Here is a 19,454-nt window from a genome sequence, read left to right on the forward strand (position 1 = left end):
AGATGGCCTGCAGCAGCCAAGAAGTCTGGAGCAGTTGAAAAACCACAAAAAAAGTGAAACAGCCAGTTTCTGCCTTAACTGATTAACCAACCTTGAGACGTTCCACCGTTATGACTTGCTCCTGCACTGCCCAACTGATCAATCGACCTTATGACACTTCTCCTGGACAATGGGTCTCATGGTCTCCCCACCATGCACCTTGTGACCCCCTCCCCTGCTGACAACAGATGACCACCTTCGACTGTAACTTTCTACTGCCTACCCAAGTCCTATAAAGCTGCCCCTCTCCTATCTCCCTTCGCTGTCTCTCTTTTCGGACTCAGCCCTCTTACACCCAAGTGAATAAACGGACTTATTGCTTACACAAAGCCTGTTTAGGTGGTCTTCTGTATGGAAACACGTGACAGTCAGGAGTTCGAGACCAATGCGGCCAATATGGTAAGACCTCGTCTCTATTAAAACTACAAAAATTAGCCAGGCGTGGTGGTGGGTGCCTGTAATTCCAGCTACTGGGGAGGCTGAGGCAGGAGAATCACTTGAACCTGGGAGGTGGAGGTTGCAGTGAGCTGAGATCGCGCCACTGTCCTCCAGCCTGGGAGACAGAGTGAGAGTCCATCTCAAAACAAAAAACAAAAAAAGAACAAAACAAACAAACAAACAAAAATCTAAAAAAAAAAGAAGCCACCGTATAATCCCTCCTCACATTGCAGTGGAGACATTTAAATGTACTACAATTAAGCCTGTATGTCAAAGGGTCCCTTCAGGACATGGAGGCACCGAGGTTTGCCAGGTATGTAAACCACGCAGGACCAGTCCGTGGTCCATGGTCTGTGGTCCATGGTCTTCTGATCTGGAGAAAGTCACTGAAATCAGTCTCTTGTGCAGGGAAAGCAGGAATGAGGGCTGTGGAGCAGGGGCTCTGTGGCTCCGTGTCAGGACGCTGGATGAGCTGTGATTGTTTTCATCTTTACCTGGAGGCAGTGCTTGTTTAGCTGCTAGAGCAAAAGGAAAACTCTGTGGCAGGCAGAACAGAGTTTACTGTTGAAGTGTGGGGTGTGTGACCTCACCCTTGCCTGGCACGGCCTGAGGTCCTGGTTGTGATTTGGTATCTTATTGCCATGAAGAGTCTGTTCTGGTTCTGCCCGTCTTACGATTCTGTTTTAACATTACTGCTGGTCAGCTTTTTCTGCTGGTCAACTTTTTCTAAACTGCAAAAGGGCGGGGTGATAATGAGGCGTGCCTGACCTCCCCTCCCATCACACCCGGGAACTCAGTTTTAAGGTTTTTCTGAGATACCCTTGACCAATAGGGGCCAAAGCTGGTGGGGGGATCGGAGGGGGCCAAAGATTTTAGTTTTACTTCATAGACCTGAAGACTAAGCTCTGATTTGTTTTTATTTAATCTTGCCCAGAATCCTATCTAAGGTAAGGTCTGGGGACTCATGCCTTACAAACCACACATCCTCGTCAGAGGGGTTCTATTTTTATTTTATTGTATTGTATTTTAATTGAGGCCGAGTTTTGCTCTTCTTGCCCAGGCTGGAGTGCAATGGTGCGGCCTCGGCTCACTGCAACCTCCGCCTCCCAGGTTCAAGCGATTCTCCTGTCTCAGCCTCCCAAGTAGCTGGCATTATAGGTGCCCGCCACCATGCCTGGCTAATTTTTGTATTTTTAGTCGAGACAGGGCTTCACCATGTTGGCTAGGCTGGTCTCAAACTCCTGACCTCAGGTGATCCACCCGCCTCGGCCTCCCAAAGTGCTGGGATTACAGACATGAACCACCGCGCCTGGCACAGATGGGTTTTATTTAATCCTATATATTGTGAGTTACTTTCCAATCTGACTCAGGCACAACATTATGTGACAGAGAAGAAAGACAAAATATTTTACCCCAAAACATGTTTCTTTGCCGTATCTTGAAAAGGCCATGCAAAGTTGTCCTTCGTGGGGGAAAGTTTGCATCTGTAAAGAATCTTTATTAATAAAGCTGGATCTTTTCTTCTAGGCCTCCCAGTCCTAAACAGATGAACTAGTTGCACCTTTTAAAGACGTGAATGGGAAACATTTGTCATCTATTGTCTCTAAGGGCAGCCACTATGAGACTTCAAAAGAACCTTGGTCTCCACAGTCTTTTATCTTAACCTGAACATTTCCTTTCTGTGGATGCCAGGTCTCTAGACAAACTCACCCAATCGTCAACCAGAAAATGTTTAAATTCACCTGCAGCCTGGAAGACCTCCCCTCACTTTGAGTTGTATGACCTTTCTGAACCAAACCAACGTATTTCTTTTCTTTTCTTTATTTTGAGACGGAGTCTTGCTCTGTCACCCAGATTGGAGTACAGTGGCGTGGTCTTGGCTCACTGCAACCTCTGCCTCCTGGGTTCAAGTGATTCTCCTGCCTCAGTCTCCCAAGTAGCTGGGATTAAATGTGCCCACCACCACACCCAACTAATTTTTTGTATTTTTAGTAGAGACGGGGTTTCACCATGTTGGCCAGGCTGGTCTTGAACTCCTGACCTCGTGATTCACCTGCCTCGGCCTCCCAAAGTGCTGGGATTACAGGCATGGGTCACCGCGCCCAGCTTCTGTATTTCTTAAATGTATTTGATTGATATCTCATGCTTCTCTAAAATATATAAAACCAAATTCCTACCTAAGGGGTCTGGGGAGTCATGCCGCACCCCCACCACCTTGGATACATGTTCTCAGGGCCTCCTGAGCGCTGTGTCACGACCCATGGTCACTGGTATTTGGCTCAGAATACATCTCTTCAAATATTTTACAGAGTTTGACTCTTTTCGTTGACAGGCCCAAGACCCAGGTGCCTACTCTGTTTCCTCTGAGGGCTCGAGCTTCCGGTTCTCTAGCCCCTCTGGTTCCTGGTTGCCCTTCTACTTTCTGTTCTGCTTTCTCGAAAAGCTCTGGGAATCTCAAGCCTCCATGGAGTACCCAATTCTACTTTTTACTGAAAATCTTACTTAAACACCAACTTAATCACTGATCAAGTTTTCTTGGCTCTTTCTCTTTCACGTTCCCTAGGCTGTGTCCTAGTCCAGAGCCGCACTGCTGGGAGGAATTTGACAAAGGAGGGGCATGAGCAGGAGGGAAGGCTGGGTGCTCTTGGGTGCAGGAGGGTAGGCTGGGTGGTACACCAAGGAAGATCTGGGTGGAGGGGCTGTGAGGGTCAGGTCGAGACTCCCCTGGGAGACAGACACACAGGATAGGAACCCCTGCACACCTCACTCAGGCCCACCCACAATGACTGCAGCTTGTTGCCGTGTTGCCCTGTTTCTCCCAAAAATCAGTATATTGAAGCCCTAACCCCTCTACCTCAATGTGTGCTTGTATTTGGAGATAGGTCCTTTTCAACAGATGATTGATTACTTAATTAATTAATTTTTTTGGAGACGGAGTCCTCACTCTGTCTCCCAAGCTGCAGTGCAGTGGCACCATCTCGGCTCACTGCAACCTGTGCCTCGCTGGTTCAAGTGATTCAAGCCTCAGCCTCCAGATTTGCTGGGATTCCAGGTGTCCACCACCACACCCAACTACTTCTGCAATTTCAGTAGAGATGGGGTTTCACCATGTTGGCCAGGCTGACCTCCACCTCCGCCACCTTGGCCTCGAAAAGTGCTGGGATTACAGGCGTGCGCCACCACACCCAACCCAAATTAATTAATTAATTATTATTATTATTTTTTATATGCAGTCTCACTCTGTCTTCCAGGTTGGAGTGCAATGGCGCGATCTCAGGTCACTGCAACCTCTGCCTTCCAGGTTCCAGCGATTCTCCAGCCTCAGCCTCCAGAGTAGCTGAGATTACAGGCGTCCACTACCACGTCCAGCTAATTTTTTGCATTTTTAGTAGAGACGGGGTTTCACCATGTTGACCAGGCTTGTTTCAAACTCCTGACTTCAAGTGATCCACTGGCCTCGGCCTCCCAAAGTGGTAGGATTACATGTAGGCATGAGCCACCACGCCCGGCCGAGATGATTAATTTAAATGAGACCTCTAGTGTGGGCACAAATTCACTTGGCTGGTGTCCATAAAGGAGGAGGTCCGCCGGGTGCTGTGGCTCTTGCCTTTAATCTCAGCACTTTGGGAAGCCGAGGTGGGCAGTCAGGAATTCGACACCAGCCTGGCCAACATGGTGAAACCCCATCTCTACTTAAAAATACAAGAATTAGTGGAGAGTGGTTCGGGGCGCCTGTAATCCCAGCGACTCAGGAGGATGAGGCAGGAGAATTGCTTGAATCTGGGAGGTGGAGGCTGCAGTGAGCAGTGATCATGCCATTGCACTCCAACCTGGGCAACAGAGTAAAACTCCGTCTCAAAAAAAAATAAAAGGTCAGGTACGGTGGCTCATACCTGTAATCCCAGCACTTTGGGAGGCTGGGGAGGGTGGATCACCTAAGCTCACGAGTTCGAGACCAGCCTGAGAAAAATGGAGAAACCCCTTTCTCTACCAAAACTACAAAATTAGCCAGGCGTGGTGGCCCATACCTGTAGTCCCAGCTACTCAGGAGGCTGAGGCACGAGAATCGCTTGAACCCTGAAGGTGGAGGTTGCAGTGAGCCAAGATTGTGCCATTGCACTCCAGCCTGGGCAACAAGAGTAAAACTCAAGTCTCAAAAAAAGATGATATTTGGAGGCAGAGAGACCCCAGTGGTGCAGGTGCACAGAGGAAAGGCCACAGAGAACACAGCCAGGAGGAGCAGCCTCAGAGCAAACAACCCCACCCACCCCTCAAACTAGGACCTGCAGCCTCCAGATCTGTAAGAAAATAAATGCCTGCCGTGTGGACACCTGGCCCGGGGCATCTTCTATGGAGGCCAGAGCATGAAGGGTCATTTTTATAGAGTCATTCTCTAATAACTTACATCTGCCTTGAAAATGTCGAGTCAAATTTAAAGTATGGAGAAGAGCCTCTAAATTTCACATTTCATTTGCAAAGAAAGAATTGTAATTTGGGACATACACGCAGTCCGGGTGGTGTTCACTATATCCGGAGAACAAAGAGATGGCAACACGTTTTATGAAAAGGAGAAATGGGCTAGGCGCTGTGGCTCATACCAGCAATCCCAGCAATTTGGGAGGCCAAGGAGGGCGGATCACCTGAGGTCAGGACATTAAGACTAGCCTACGCCAGGCCTGGTGGCTCACACCTGTAATCCCAGCACTTTGGGTGCCCGAAACGGCTGGATCGCCGGGTGAGGAGTTCAAGACCAGCCTGGCCAAAAGGCTGAAACCCCATCTCTACTAAAAACACAAAAATTAGCCAGGTGTGGTGGCATGCACATGTAATCTCAGTTACTCGGGAGGCTGAGGTAGGAGAATAGCTTGAACCTGGGCGACAGAGGTTACAGTGAGCCCAGATCGCACCACTGCACTCCAGCCTGGGTGACAGAGCAAGACTTCGTCTCAAAAAAATAAAATAAAAATAAGACTGCCCTGGGCAACATGACGAAACCTGTTTTTACTAAAAATACAAAAATTAGCTCGGCATGGTGGTACGCACCTGTAATCCCAGCTACTCGGGAGGCTGAGACAGGAGAATCACTTGAACAAGGGAGGCAGAGGTTGCAGTGAGCTGAGACTGTGCCATTGCACTCCAGCCTGGGTGACAGGGCGAAACACCGTTTCAAAAAAAAAAAAAAAAGGAGAAATGTTCTCTTGCCCTTTGGGAAAGCTCACGGGCACTAGGAAGGGTTGGGAGCTGGGAGGGTCCATTGCTGAGTCGCTGCTTTTGGAGCAAGGAGTCCAAGACTTACAGCCATTTATCGCAGAAGCTGTGGATAAAGCTGGTTTCAGGGTACAACGCACAGTTTCAGGAGTCAGGCTTGCAGAGAAGTCCATTTCCGGAGCAATGGTGTGTGGCCTGACTGCTTTTCCTCCCTGGCTCCTGGCCTCTGTTTTAGCTGGGTAGGACATGAATGACCCAATTCGTAGGATGAAATTTACAAAGGATGTTTCTCAAAACTTCTGATATTCAGTTTACATATATTCATACCCATTTAGGTTGAGTTAATTTATTGATTTATTTTCAGATGGGGTCTCGATCTGTTGCTCAGACTGGAGTTCTGTGGCGTGATCTCAGTTTACTCCAGCCTCCACCTCCCCGGCTCAAGCAATCCTCCCACTTTAGCCTCCCAAGTAGCTTAAACTACAGGTGCATGGAACCACACCTGGCTTTTTTTTTTCCTGTATTTCTTTTGTAGAGATGGGGCTTTGTCATGTGGCCCAGGCTGGTCTCAAATTCCTGGGCTCAAGCAATTCTCCCAACTCTGCCTGCCAAAGGCATGAGTCACTGCAGCCAGCCTAGATTGAGTTTAATAAGATTTGGTTATGTAGCCGGGTGGGGTGGCTCACGCCGGTAACCCCAGCACTTTGGGAGGCAGAGATGGGCAGATCACCTGAGGTCAGGAGTTCAAGACCAGTCTGGCCAATGTGGTGAAATCCAGTCACTATTAAAAATATTAAAAAAAAAAAAATTAGCTGTACGTGGTGGCAGGCACCTGTTATCCCAGCTACTCAGAGGCTGAGACAGGAGAATCACTTGAACCAGCTAGGTGGAGTTTGCAGTGAGCCGAGATCCAGCCATTGCACTCCAGTCTGGGTGATGGAGCGAAACTCCGTCTCAAAAAAAAAAAAATTTTTTTTTTTGGTTGTGCTGGGGAGATGGGAAGAGGCAGGTTAGGAGCACCCAGGCTGGGGAAACAGGACTGGGGAGGTGGATGGAGATAACCATAGAAGCAGAAAGGGGCCTCTGCAAGAAGAGCCTGGGAGAGCGGGGAGGGGGCAGTGAGGCAGGGGAGCACTGTGGAATGGCCCTGAGGGCAGGAGGGGCTCAGGATGACCAGGAAAAAGCAGAGCTGGTCCAGGGTGGAGGGGAGGCCCCCGCAGCATGAGCAGGAGGCTAGAGGAGACAGACCATGAGGCCCGGGGAGACCCCTCACTGAAGAATCTCCCGTAGGCGTCTTGTCAGAGATTGAAAGTTGGTTTTTAGTCCCTTCCAACGCTTGAATGGCTCACCATCATCGTACACAAAGTTTTCCCAACAATATTGAAAATCTGAGAAAAAACGAGGAGAAAGCAGTGAGGACCCAGCAGGCCTCTCTCCAGGCCCTGGTCCCTCCCCTCCCAGGCCAGGTTTCCTGGCTGCCAGTTACAGTGGACGCTGGCCCCATCCCTGCAGGCTTCCCGGGGACACTGTCCCGCCCCACAGCATTGGAGACTCACCTGCTCCTCATGCTGTCCCTCCCGCACCCAGCTCTCCTCAGCCCCCCACATCTCACCTTCGTAGTCCATGATCTCCACGGAGGCCCCTTCCTCACTCAGGCTGCGGAGCCCCTCCTGGTAATCTGTATCCCAGAAGTAGTAGAGGCGGGCGGTATAGATGGTGAGCTTCACGTTGCTGTGCTCGACCAGGAACTCCGCCACTTCCCCTGCACACTCTGGACAAGGGCTCCAAGATGTGTACCAGGTGACCTGGTAGTTTTTCTTAGGAGACAGTGTGTTGTTGCAGAACCAAGAGAGGAAGCACTTTTCTGCATGACAATGGGTCTCAGGATCAACCTGGGGAAGGAGGAGGAGGAGGTCAGGGGGAGCTCAGACCAGGAGCAGGAGGAGTGCAGGGGTGGGGCAGTGGGAGCAGAGGGTGGGCCTGGAGCCCCAGGGCGTTTCCTTATTTATTTATTTTTGGGACATGGTCTCTGTCTGTTGCCCAGGCTGGGGTGCAGTGGTGCCATCTGGGCTGACTGCAGCCTTGACCTCCCAAGCACAAGGAATCTTCCCACCTCAGCCTCTCGATTAGCTGAGGTTGCAGGTGTGTGCCGCCACGCCTGTCTCAATTTTTTTTTGTAATTTTTGTGGAGACGGAGTTTCACCATGTTGCCCAGGCTGTTCTTGAACTCTTGGGCTCAAGCGATCCTCCTGCCTCAGCCCTACCGAATTTCTAGGACTATGAGCATAAACCACATGCATGACCTTATTTTATTTCTTTACTTTTCATTTTTCTGGGTACATAGTAGGCCCCAGGGTGTTTTATTCATTGAGTTTCCCTTATTCCATTCTTCTCCTTCCTTTTTTTTTTTTTTGTTTTTATTTTTTACAAGATGGAGCGTTGCTCTGTTGCGCAGGCGGGAGAGCAGTGGTGTGATTTCGGCTCACTGCAACTTCTACCTCCTGGGTTTTTTTTTTTTTTTTTTTTTTTTTGAGACAGAGTCTCACTCTGTCGCTCAGGCTGGAGTGCAGTGGTGCAGTCTCAGCTCACTGCAACCTCCACCTCCTGGATTCAAGCAGGTCTCCTGCCTCAGCCTCCCGAGTAGCTGGGACTACAGGCGCCCGCCACCATGCCTGTCTAATTTTTATAGTATTAGTAGAGATGGGGTTTCACCATGTTAGCCAGGCTGGTCTCAAACTCCTGACCTCATGATCCGCCGGCCTCGGCCTCCCAAAGTGCTGGGATTACAGGCGTGAGCCACTGGGCTCGGCCCCTTCCTTCTTTATTTTATTGAGTCTTTCCCTGTTTCATCATGCCCTCAAGCGTAAATTCTGGCATCCTGTTCCCCAGGCATCCACTAACCAGGCATCCTCAGCCTCTGCTGTGGCCTGGCTGTATGGGGTCTGCCTTGTTCCCTGTCTGCCTTCTGCTGTGGAGCTCACTGGACCAGCATTGCTCATGGAGTTGAAGGTTGGCCAAAGGGGCTACTGAGCACTTGAAATGGGGCTCTGATTAGAAACGTTGGTCCGCGTACAATACACAGCTCATTTCAAAATCTCATTGTGAGAATAGACAAACTTTAACTCCCTCATGAGGCATTTTATGTTAAGTATATGTTGAAATCATATGTGAGATAATTCAGCTAATGCAGACATTGAAATGTCTTCCACCAGTTCTTGCTGCCTTTTTAGCGTGTGGGGACTGGAAACACTTGTGCTTCAGTCTTGAGTCCTGGGTGTTTCTGAGGCCAGCACTGCTGTAGGCCAGGCCTGCCCAGCACATAGACAACTCCCACCGCAAATACACTCTGAAAAGTCTCCTGCCAGGGCGGAGGGGACTGTAGGGGTGGGTGGGACATGACAGGGTGGGTGAGAGGTCAGTGGCCCGTGTGGACAAAATTTTGGGAAAGAAAGTCAAGAGCAAGGCCTTTTGGGAAGAGACAAACCCCCTCCACCATCCGATCCCAGGAGAGTCAGGGAGGAAGATCTGGGCCACAGACTTAAAAAATGTGGGAGGAGGTTGGGCGCGGTGGCTCATGCCTGTAATCCTAGCACTTTGGAAGGCCACGGGGGGCAGTTCACGTGAGGTCAGGAGTTCAAAACCAGCCTGGCCACCATGGTGAAACCATGTCTCTACTAAAAATAGAATAAAAATTAGCTGGGTGCGGTGGTGGGCACCTGTAATCCCAGCTACTCAGGAGGCTGAGGCAGGAGAATCGCTCGAACCCAAGAGGCAGAGGCTGCCTGAGAGAGACTCTGTCTCAAAAAAAAGAAAAAAAGAAAGAAATGTAAGAGGAAAATATACACAGGAGAGCCCACGCCAGGCACAGGAGAGCCAACGCCAGGCACATCACTTATTGTGTTTTCTGCATCTTCAGCTGCTTAACTCCTATTTGGGGTGTAACTAGGACTTTGGTGCTACCTGGTTTCGGAAGACCCCCTTCTTCCAGGGGACAGGTAAGTACTGCTTTATAATTTCCACGGTGAAGCACAGCCAGGTTTCATTCCGACCATAGGCTTTCTCTAGGTTTTCAAAGTGGAAGTAGAATATGTGTGGATACATTGCCTCCATTGGGTTTCTGAGGGCACAAGAGAGAAACCCCAATGCAGACACCCCCCCACCGGAGTCCTGGGGGCTGATGCCCACTGAACACCACTCCCTGGACCGCCCTGGGCTCTGGGCCTCCCCCATTCCTCCACAGCCCTGAGAATGTCTGCTGCTTTCCCAGGCAGGAAGATTGGGAGAGAGAAAAGAGGAGGGGATACTGGGGATACTGGCAGGGGCAGCAGGGCCGGGGTGTCCACTACTAGCTGGAACCCCAGCTCTGGGGCTACCAATGGGACACCCTCAACCTCCCTGTTTCTCTGCCACACATCTCCCAACCCATTAGGAAAATGCAACAGAGAATAAAACTCTTCACCCTAAAATAATTGCTTGAACATTTCAGCTCAATTCCTTCCCCACATTTTACCTTCTGATGATGATGATGATGATTTTTACATTGAGATCACACCAAATTTATTCTTTTTTTTTTTTTTTTTTACATAGGGTCTCACTCTTTCACCCAGGCTGGAGTGCAGTGGTGCAGTCTCAGTTCACTGCACTCTCCGCCTCCTGGTTTCAAACGATTCTCCTGCCTCAGCCTCCCAAGTAGCTGGGAATACAGGCGCCCACCACCACGCCTGTCTAATTTTTTGTATTTTTAGTAGAGACGGGGTTTCATCATGTTAGCCAGGATGGTCTTGAACTCCTGACCTTGTGATCCGCCCGCCTCAGCCTCCCAACGTGCTGATTACAGGCGTGAGCCACCGTGCCCTGCCCTAATTTTTGTATTTTTAGTAGAGATCAGGTTTCACCATGTTGGCCAGGCTGGTCTTGAACTCCTGATTTCGTGATCTGCCTGCTTCAGTCTCCCAAAGTGCTGGGATGAGAGGCATGAGTTATTGTGCCCGGCTGGCCGAGGCCACTATCCTAAGTGCTGCATATGTCTGAGCTCATGGCATGTGCCTGAGGCATGCAGGGACCATCCCTATTTTACAGAGGAGGTGCCAGAGGCGTACAGAGGCCAGGTAATCTGCCCGAGCCACAGAGCTGGGGCAGCAGATCGAGCTGGGGCCCCTTTCCATGCCAGCCCTGTCCAGCAGCCTCTGCATCACAGGTCCGCAGCAGGGAGCTGTCGGGAACCAAGCTCTCTTCTTACTAAACTTTAAAATAAGAGCATTACTCCTGATCATCATATTTTTTCCTACATTCCATGTTACAGGGGTCATTCTGAAGGCGAATGGTGCTTACAGAGGAGGAGCCTGTGTCTGGGTCATGTGCATCCTCCTCTGCTCACACTGTATCTTTGGAAGAAATGACTTATTTTCTGATACGGAGACCATTCCCTCCCCCACACCCTCTCCTAAGACTTTGTATTGAAACAAAGTAAATCTTACAGAAATTCCATCAAAGCGCTGAGAACAAAATGCCTGATTGCTCCAATCATCTTTTGGTTCAATTCTCCCAGTTCCTGAGCTCAGGAATGGTGGGAAGCACACAGAGGGAGCACTCTCCCAGGGTGGGGAGCACCAGCCCGGCGGTGACTTTGACTTACTGGAGAGTCTCAGCAGGGGGCCTGGGCTGGGGCAGGTTGGGGAGGCGGCCCATTCAGAAGCAGCAGTGGGGCGACAACATAGCAGGGCAAAGAGCCTGGCTGGGAATGGGAGCAGCAGAGGAAGCAGAGAGTAGAGAGCCCAGAGCTGGGGCTGGGGCAGGGGGAGGCCAGGGCTGAGGTCCAGCAGGGCCACCAGACAGGATGAGCCAGCAGAGGCCCCGCGGGCAGAGCGGACGGTGGTCCCTGATCTGGGGCTTCATGTGCAGCCTCCTTGGCAGGCTTGTCCTGGCCCTGATGTTAGTCCTGGGCTAGGGTTCTATTTCTATCTTCCAGGGCCATTGTTCCAGGAGGCACCTGTGCTGTGAGTGACCTCCCAGGACCATCTGAGTACAGGCCTCACTCCAGGCTGCTTTCTCACCTGGATGGGAGGACCGCCGGAGGGACCCCTGGATCCTGCCCTCAGGAATCATCCCAGGGACGCCCCCCACCCAGCAGGTATGTGGTAGGGAGGGACAGTGAGGGGCAGGTGTCTGCCTTCCCCCATGCCTTCACACTCAGAGGCCACCACTGGAGGGAGGAATAGCGGGTGGGAGGTGGCCCTCAGATGTCCCCTCAGGATGCCACGCGTGCTCCCACACTGAGCTCCTTCCTTCCACATCTCCTGCCCAGAGTTGTTCCCTGACAGGCTGAGCTCTTGTCCCTATGTCATGGAAGGGCAGATGCTGGTGTCCCCGGCCACCCTGTCTTGCAGTTTTCTCCTCTGGTCCAAGACCCAGGTGCTCAGTTCCTGTCTCTCTCAAGGGTCTGAGCTCCCTTTCTATGACCTCTCGAGTCCCTGGTTTCCCTTTTCTATTGTGCTTCCTGGAAAGCTCCTGGCATCTCAAACCTCCCATTATCCAAGCCTAATCTTTTGTAAAATCTCACTCAACACCTCGGCCAAGATTGCAAAACCCCGTCTCTACTAAAAATACAAAAATTAGCCGGCATGGTGGCATGCACCTGTAATCCCAGATACTTGGGCGGCTGAGACAGGAGAATTGCTAGAACCTGGGATGCAGAGGTTGCAGTGAGCCGAGATCGCACCACAGCACTCCAGCCTGGGCGACTGAGGGAGAGGCTGTCTCAAAAAAAAAAAAAAAAAAAAAAACTTACACAAATGGGACCTTGATCACCGAGTGTTTGGCTCTTTCTGCATCTCCATCCCTGTGGGAGGGATTTGAGAAGGGACAGGCATGAGCAGGGGGCCAGGTTGGGGGCTGTTGGGTGGGGAAGCCATGGGGTGCGGCCCAGGGTGCAGCAAAGTCTGGAGGGAGGTGCTGTGAGGGTCAGGTCAGGAATCCTGGGAGACAGACACACAGAACGGGGATCCCTGCACACACCACCCAGGCTTGACCCAAAACCCCCCTGGGTCATTGTCATGGGCTAAATTGTATCTTCCCAACACTGATATGTTGAAGTCCTCATCCCCACCTCCTCATAGGATAACTGTATTTGGAGACAGGTCCACTAAAGTGGTGATTAAATTAACTCATGGTCCTTAGGGCGGACCCTAATCCTGACTGACTGGGGACCATAAACAAGGAGGACATTTAGAGGCAGAGAGACCCTAGGGTTGCAGGTGCACAGAGGAACGGCCAGAGAGGACAGGGCCGGAAGGGACCCCTTGCCAGCCAGGAGGAGCGGCCGCAGAGGACACAACCCTGCCCACCCCTCCACCCTGGACTTGCAGCCTCCAGATCTGTGAGAAAATAAATGCCTGCCCTGTGGGCACCCGGCCCGGGCCATCTTCTATGGCAGCCGCAGCCTGAAGCTCTGTTTCCAGGGAGGCAGCTCCTTCTCAGGGGTTCAGGTCAGCCTTGAAGGATGTTGCTCAAAGCTTCTGGCTGTCAGGCTTGTGAATATTCACGCCCACTTACGTCCAGTGTTATGACAACTTCGGTTATGCCAAGGAGATGCAAGGAGCCAGGTTGGGGATCCCAGGCTGTGGGGAGGGTGGCCTCGGGGGAGGTCGCTCTGGAGGCAGAAGGGGCCTCTCACTCACAGGAGGGGCCCAGGAAAGCAGGGAGGAGGCAGGGAGGTGAAGGGAGCACCAGGAGTTGGGGTGAGGCGGTGTGACCATGAGGGCAGGCAGGGGGCAGAAGGGAGGGCAGGAGGGCCTGGCCAGGGGAGGCCTCAGGAGGATGAGCAGGAGGTGAGAGGAGAGAGACCATGAGACCAGAGGGAGACCCTCACCTGAGAATCTCCTTTAGCATGTAGTGCAGGAATGCATAATTGTCATCGAATTTGTCCCAAGGCATGAATGGCTGACCTTCATTGTGCACAAAGTTTTCCCAGCAGTATGCAAATTCTGAGATGAAGAGGAGGGAAGCAGTCAGGCTCCCCCCTGACCCTGGTCCTGCCCTCCCAGGCTTTGTCTCCTGGTTGTCAGTTGTGGTGAGCACCGGCCCTGACCTTGCAGGCTGCCCTGGGACGCCCCCAGCTATAGCATTGCAGATCCATCCATCTCTCATGCTGTTCCACCCCCTCACACTCCCCTGACCCCTCCTCCTCTCACCTTCATCGTCCATGATCTTCACGCGAGCCCCTGCCTCATACAGCCTGCGGAGCGCCCTCCGCCAATCTCTACCCCAGTAGTAGTAGAGGCGGGCGGCGGAGATGGTCAGGGTGACATTGGGGTGCTCAGCCAGGAATTCGGTCACCTTTGCCACACAGTCCAGGCAGGGGTTCCAGGATACAAACCAGGTGATCTGGACGCGCTTGTAAGCAGGCAGCTGCTTGCCACAGAACCAAGAGAGGAAGCACATTTCTGCGTGGTCCTCAGGCTGGAAACACACCTGGGAGAGGAGCAGAGGGTAGGGGATGCTCTGAGAGGGGGAGCAGGAGGAGAGCAGGGTTGGGGCAGAGGGAGGAGGGGCCAGCACAGGAGTCCACGGGATCTTGCCACTGAAGCTCCTTTCTTCCATCCCCCCTGTTTGGTTTGAGTGATTGTCTGCTCCAAAGCTCATGTTCAGTGTTAATTGCTATGGTAATGGCCTTAAGAGGTGGCACCTACAAGCAGCTGTGAGGCTGTGGGGACTGCACCTTTGTGGGTGCCACTGCTGTGGTTATTCAAGGGCGACTTTAGCCCCACTTTCTGTCTCTTGCCCTCTAGCTGGAGGGGCAGCCAGTCAGACTAAACTCCTGCTTCCTCTTGTCCCAGTGTCATGGAGCAGCAGTGACTCGACATCCCAGGCCACTCTGTCTGGAGCATCCCCTGAGCTTCTGGCAACAACCTTCACCCCCACGTGACTGTGCAGCTCACAGGCCCTGGAAAGTTGCTGGTGCCTTAACAGTGAACTTCCCAGCGTCCAGAACTCGAGCCAGCACATTTCTATTCATTGTGAATGTCCCCGTCTCAGTCCTGCTGTTGAAGCAACACAAGGTGCACCAAGACACGTGCTTCCCTTCGTTTGGGAGTTTTCCCAGCCCTGTTCACGGCCTCATGCGCGAATTCTGGCATCCATTTTCCCAGGCATCCATTCAGCAGGCATCCTCAGCCCCTGCTGTGGCCTGGCCCTCTGGGATCCGCCCTGTTCCCTCCCTGCCATCTGCTGGGGAGGCCACTGGACCTGCGCTATCCCATGTTGGGGGGGCACTGGCCAAGGGGGCTACTGAGCACCTGAAACGGGGCTCTGATGAGAGACCTCGGCTCATGAAAAATATACCGTACACTGCTCATTTCAGTGTGAGAAGAGAAAGAAACTTCACTATCTCACAAATAATTTTATGTTAATCAATGTTGAAGTAATATGTTAGCTACATTGGATTAAATAAAATTTTAAAATTACTTTCACCAGTGTTTGTCACCTTTTTAGCGTGTGGGGACTGGAAACACATGTGCTTCACTCCTGAGTCCTGGGTGTTTCCGTGGCCAGCACCGCTGTAAGCCAGGCCTGCCCAGCACACAGACGACTCCCTCCCCAAACACACTCTGAAAAGTCTCCTGCCTGGGCGGAGGGGGCCGTAGGGATGGGTGGGACAAGGCGGGGAACTTAGTGTCCCGAGTGGGGGTGGCAGGGTGAGGAGTGAGGGTTCACCATCTTGTGATGATGCATCTTTGCCATGGAGGAATCAGGGCAGTGGTCGGGGCGGTCAAGCAGGAAGATCTGGGCCATGGACTTAAGAAATGTGGGAAGTGGAGGCCAGGCGCAGTGGCTCACACCTGTGTTCCCAGCACTTTGGGAGGCCGAGGTGAGCGGATCACCTGAGGTCAGGAGTTCAAGACCAGCCTGGCCAACATGGTGAAATCCCGTCTCTATTAAAAATACAAAAAATTAGCTGGGTGTGGTGGTGGGCACCTGTAATCCCAGCTATTCAGGCAGCTGAGGCAGGATAATTGCTTGAACCCAGGAGGCGGAAGTTGAATGAGCCAAGATTGAGCCGTTGCACTCTAGCCTGGACAACAAGAGTAAAACTCTGTCTCAAAAAAAAAAAAAAAAAAAAAAAAAAAAGAAAAAGAAAAAGAAAAGAAAGAAATAAAAGAAAAAAAGAAATGTGGGATGTGGCCAGGCACAGTGGCTCACGCCTGTAATCCCAGAACTTTGGGAGGCCAAGGCAGGTGAATCACCTGAGATCAGGAGTTCGAGACCAGCCTGCTCAACATGGTGAAAACCCACCTCTTCTGAAAATAGAAAAATTAGCCAGGGGTGGTGGCGGGTGCCTGTAGTCCCAGCTACTCAGGACGCTGAGGCAGGAGAATCGCTTGAACCCAGGAGATGGAGGTTGCAGTAAGCCGAGATCGCACCACTGCACTCCAGCCTGGGTGACAGATGGAGACTCTGTCTCAAAATAAATAAATAAATAAATAAATAAATAAATAAGAAAGAAAAAAATAAATGTGCAAAAAAATACACAATTGAGAGCCCGCCACCAGGCATTTTACTTACGTGTTTTTTGCATTCCCAGCTGCTTAGCTCCTACCTGTAATTCGATTGAAGTTTGGGTCGTACCTGGCCTTGAAAGACCCCTGTGTACCAACGGAGCTTTGAGGAGTAGTTCCTTATTTTCACTTTGTAGCACAGCCAGGTGTACCTCCGACCATAGAGGATGGGTTCATTTTCAAAGTTGTAGTAGAATGTGCGTCGATACATCCGCTCCATCCGCTTTCTGAAGGCACAAGAGAGAAACCGGCCCATGCAGAGAGCCCTCCCTGGAGTCCTTGGGGCTCATGTCCACTAAATATAGCTCCTGGGATGGCCCTGGGCCTCCCCCACCCCTCCACAGCCCTGAGAATTTCTGCTGTCTTCCCAGGCAGGAAGACTGAGGGGAGAGGAAGAGGAGGGGATGCTGGCAGGGGCACCAGGGCCAGGGCGATCTCTCCCAGCTCGGGCCCAACTCTGGCCTTTCCAGAGGTACATTCCCCACCCTCTCAGTATTTCTGCCAACTCACTCCCCAACCCATTAAGAAAATGCAAAAGAGAATAAAACTCTTCACCTTAAAAAATGGCTTTTAACCTTTCAGCTCAGTCCCTTCCTGATGTTTCACTTTGCGTGTTAACATTATTTTAAAATCACGGTAGAACCGATTTCTGAGGCCCAGGCCACTCTTCTAAGTGCTGTGAGGGGTGTGAGCTCATGTGAGGCTGCCCTAGGCCTGCAGGGGCCATTCCCATCTTACAGAGGAGGGGCCAGAGGCGCAGAAAGGCGTGGTAACCTGCCCAGGCCACAGAGCTGGGGACAGATGGAGCTGGGGCCCCTTTCCAGGCCTGTCCTGTCCAGCCTCTGCATCACAGGGCCCTGCAGGAGAAAGCTGTTGGGGACTGGGCTCTCTTTTCACTAAATTTTAAAATAAGAACATTTCTCCTGATCATTGTGTTCTTTCTCACATTCCATGTTACTGGTCATGTTCTAAAAGATGAAGAGTGACCTTGGAGTGGAACCTGTCTGGGGCCATCTGCTGACTGTGGAGACATCCTTGGACAATATGATTTATCCTGTGCTTCAGAGACCATTCCCTCCCCACACCCTCTCCTAAGACTTTGTATTTAAACAAAGTAAATCTTACAAAAAGTCCAACAAAGCGCTGTAAACAAAGTGCCTGATTGCCCCAATCATCCTTTGGTTCAATTCTCCCAGTTCCTGAGCTCAGGAATGGTGGGAAGCGCACAGAGGGAGCACCCTCTCAGGGCGGGGAGCACCAGCCTGGCCATGACTTTCAGTGGAGAGTCTCAGCAGGGGGCCTGGGCTGTGGCAGGTGGGGAAGGTCGCCCATTCAGAAGCAGCAGTGGGGCAACCACACAGCAGGGCAAGGAGCCTCGCTGGGAGTGGGGATGGCAGGGAAGCCAGAGGGAAGGAAGTCCAGGGCTGGGGCTGGGGCAGAGGGAGGCCAGGGCTGAGGCCCAGCAGGACCACCAGACAGGAAGGGGCCAGAGGGACCCGGCGGACTGAGTGGGCAGCGGTACCTGATCTGTGGATTCATGTTCAGCCTCTTAGATACGCTTGTCCCAGTCCGCTCTTTTTTTTGAAATGCTGTGGTTTCACTTCCTGCTTACAGCGCCCTTGCAGTTAGGCAGCCCTCCTTAAAGTGACCTCCCAGCCGGGCGCGGTGGCTCACGCCTGTAATCCCAGCACTTTGGGAGGCTGAGGCAGGCGGATCACGAGGTCAAGAGTTCCAGATCAGCCTGATCAAAATGAAGAAACCCCGTCTCTACTAACAATACAAAAATTAGCCGGGTGTGGTGGTGTGCACCTGTAATCCCAGCTACTCAGGAGGCTGAGGCAGGAGAATCACTTGAACCCGGGAGGTGGAGGTTGCAGTGAGTCAAGATCGTGCCACTGTACTCCAGCCTCGGTGAGAGAGCAAGACTCTGTCTCAAAAAAAAAAGCGACCTCCCAGGGCCTTGTGAGTCTTGGCCCCTCCCCCTTCCTGTTCTGGCGCTGGTGTGGGAGGCCATGGGATGCTTTATCTTACTCAGTCTTTCACCCTCTTTCTGGTTTTCTCTGGGGCCCTCCCCTGTGTAGAGGAACCTGTGACAAAGACAGGCTGCTCCTTGAGGCAGGACCCAAGGCAACTGCAAAGTGAAAGAGAAAGTCATTGCAGCCAGAGGCCTGCAGGTGGGTCCACACCAGGCTGAGCCAGCAGAGCAGACGCCCCTCCCCTGGTGGTCCCGCCCAGCTGGAGCCTCCTCTCTACCATCAAGACAGACAGGCTGATGCCTCTGCAGGGACTCCCAGATCCTGCTCTCAGGGATCAACCCAGAGATGCCCCCCACCCAGGAGCCATGGGGACAGGGAGGGAGAGTGAAGGGCATGGCGTCTGCCTGCCCCCAGGCCTTCACACTAGGAGGACACCATAGGAGTGGGGGACAGCAGGTGGGTGTGGGCCTCAGATGTCCCACCAGGATGTCATGCGCGCCCCCAAACTGAGCTCTTTCCTTTCTGCTTCTCCTCCTTCCCCATCTCCTGCCCAGAGTTGCTCCCTGGTGGGATGAACTTTTGCCCTCTCTTGTCCCCAAGTCATGGAAGGGCAGCGGCTGGTGTCCCAGGCCAGCCTGTCTGGAGCCTCCCTGTGGGTCTCACAGCTCCCTTCTCCTGGTAGCGTGCTCCCATGGTGCGGTGACCTAAAAATTACACAAGGTATACATTTGCAAAGAACACTTTATTTCTTGATAAAGGTGATAGCCTGCAAGGTGGCCATCCCACAGCCTGGGAAAAGCAGCCTCTGGGAAACACCAGATACAGACATTTAGAAGCAGGAGGGGTTGGGGCAGGAGCTTTATGCTGAAGAGATTGGCTAAACATACATATTCAACAGGCTACAGGAGGAGCTATGAATATTCATGTAGGTGGTTGCAGTCCAGGCTTATCGAACAAATATGCATGTAACATATGATCCCAGGCGGGCACAGTGGCTCACACCTGTAATCCCAGCACTTGGGGAGGCCGAGACAGGCAGATCACTTGAGGTCAGGAGTTCGAGACCAGCATGGCCAATGTAGTGAGATCCCTTCTCTACTAAAACTACAAAATTAATCGGGTGTGGTGATGCATGCCTTTAGTCCCAGGTACTTGGGAGGCTGAAGCATAAGAATCACTTGAACTCGGGAGGCAGAGGTTGCAGTGAGCCGAGATCGTGCCATTGCACTCCAGCCTGGAC

At 52.0% G+C, this 19,454-nt stretch overlaps 1 protein-coding gene across 1 annotated transcript; it reads right to left on the reverse strand.

Annotated features, from left to right (window-relative positions):
* Positions 1–6,576: 6,576 nt before the first annotated feature.
* APOBEC3D (apolipoprotein B mRNA editing enzyme catalytic subunit 3D) lies at positions 6,577–18,080 on the reverse strand. Its single transcript, XM_010389269.2, has 7 exons — positions 17,761–18,080; positions 16,309–16,465; positions 13,875–14,154; positions 13,553–13,667; positions 9,646–9,802; positions 7,298–7,577; positions 6,577–7,073 (listed from the first exon to the last, which is right to left on the reverse strand). The coding sequence occupies exons 1-7, from the start codon at positions 17,775–17,777 to the stop codon at positions 6,955–6,957; spliced, it is 1,125 nt and encodes a 374-aa protein (XP_010387571.2). The 5' UTR covers positions 17,778–18,080; the 3' UTR covers positions 6,577–6,954.
* Between the last annotated feature and the right edge of the window lie 1,374 nt (positions 18,081–19,454).

Source organism: Rhinopithecus roxellana, chromosome 13, assembly GCF_007565055.1.
Source record: "Rhinopithecus roxellana isolate Shanxi Qingling chromosome 13, ASM756505v1, whole genome shotgun sequence".
Lineage (NCBI taxonomy): Eukaryota > Metazoa > Chordata > Mammalia > Primates > Cercopithecidae > Rhinopithecus > Rhinopithecus roxellana.

Bases quoted from the DNA above. Each gene is read 5' to 3' on its own strand.
- APOBEC3D (XM_010389269.2), bottom strand. The intron at 13,668-13,874 runs GTGAGAGGAGGA...TCTTCATCTCAG, and splicing joins GAAGATCATGGACGATGAAG to AATTTGCATACTGCTGGGAA. The intron at 7,074-7,297 runs GTGAGATGTGGG...GTTTTTTCTCAG, and splicing joins GGAGATCATGGACTACGAAG to ATTTTCAATATTGTTGGGAA.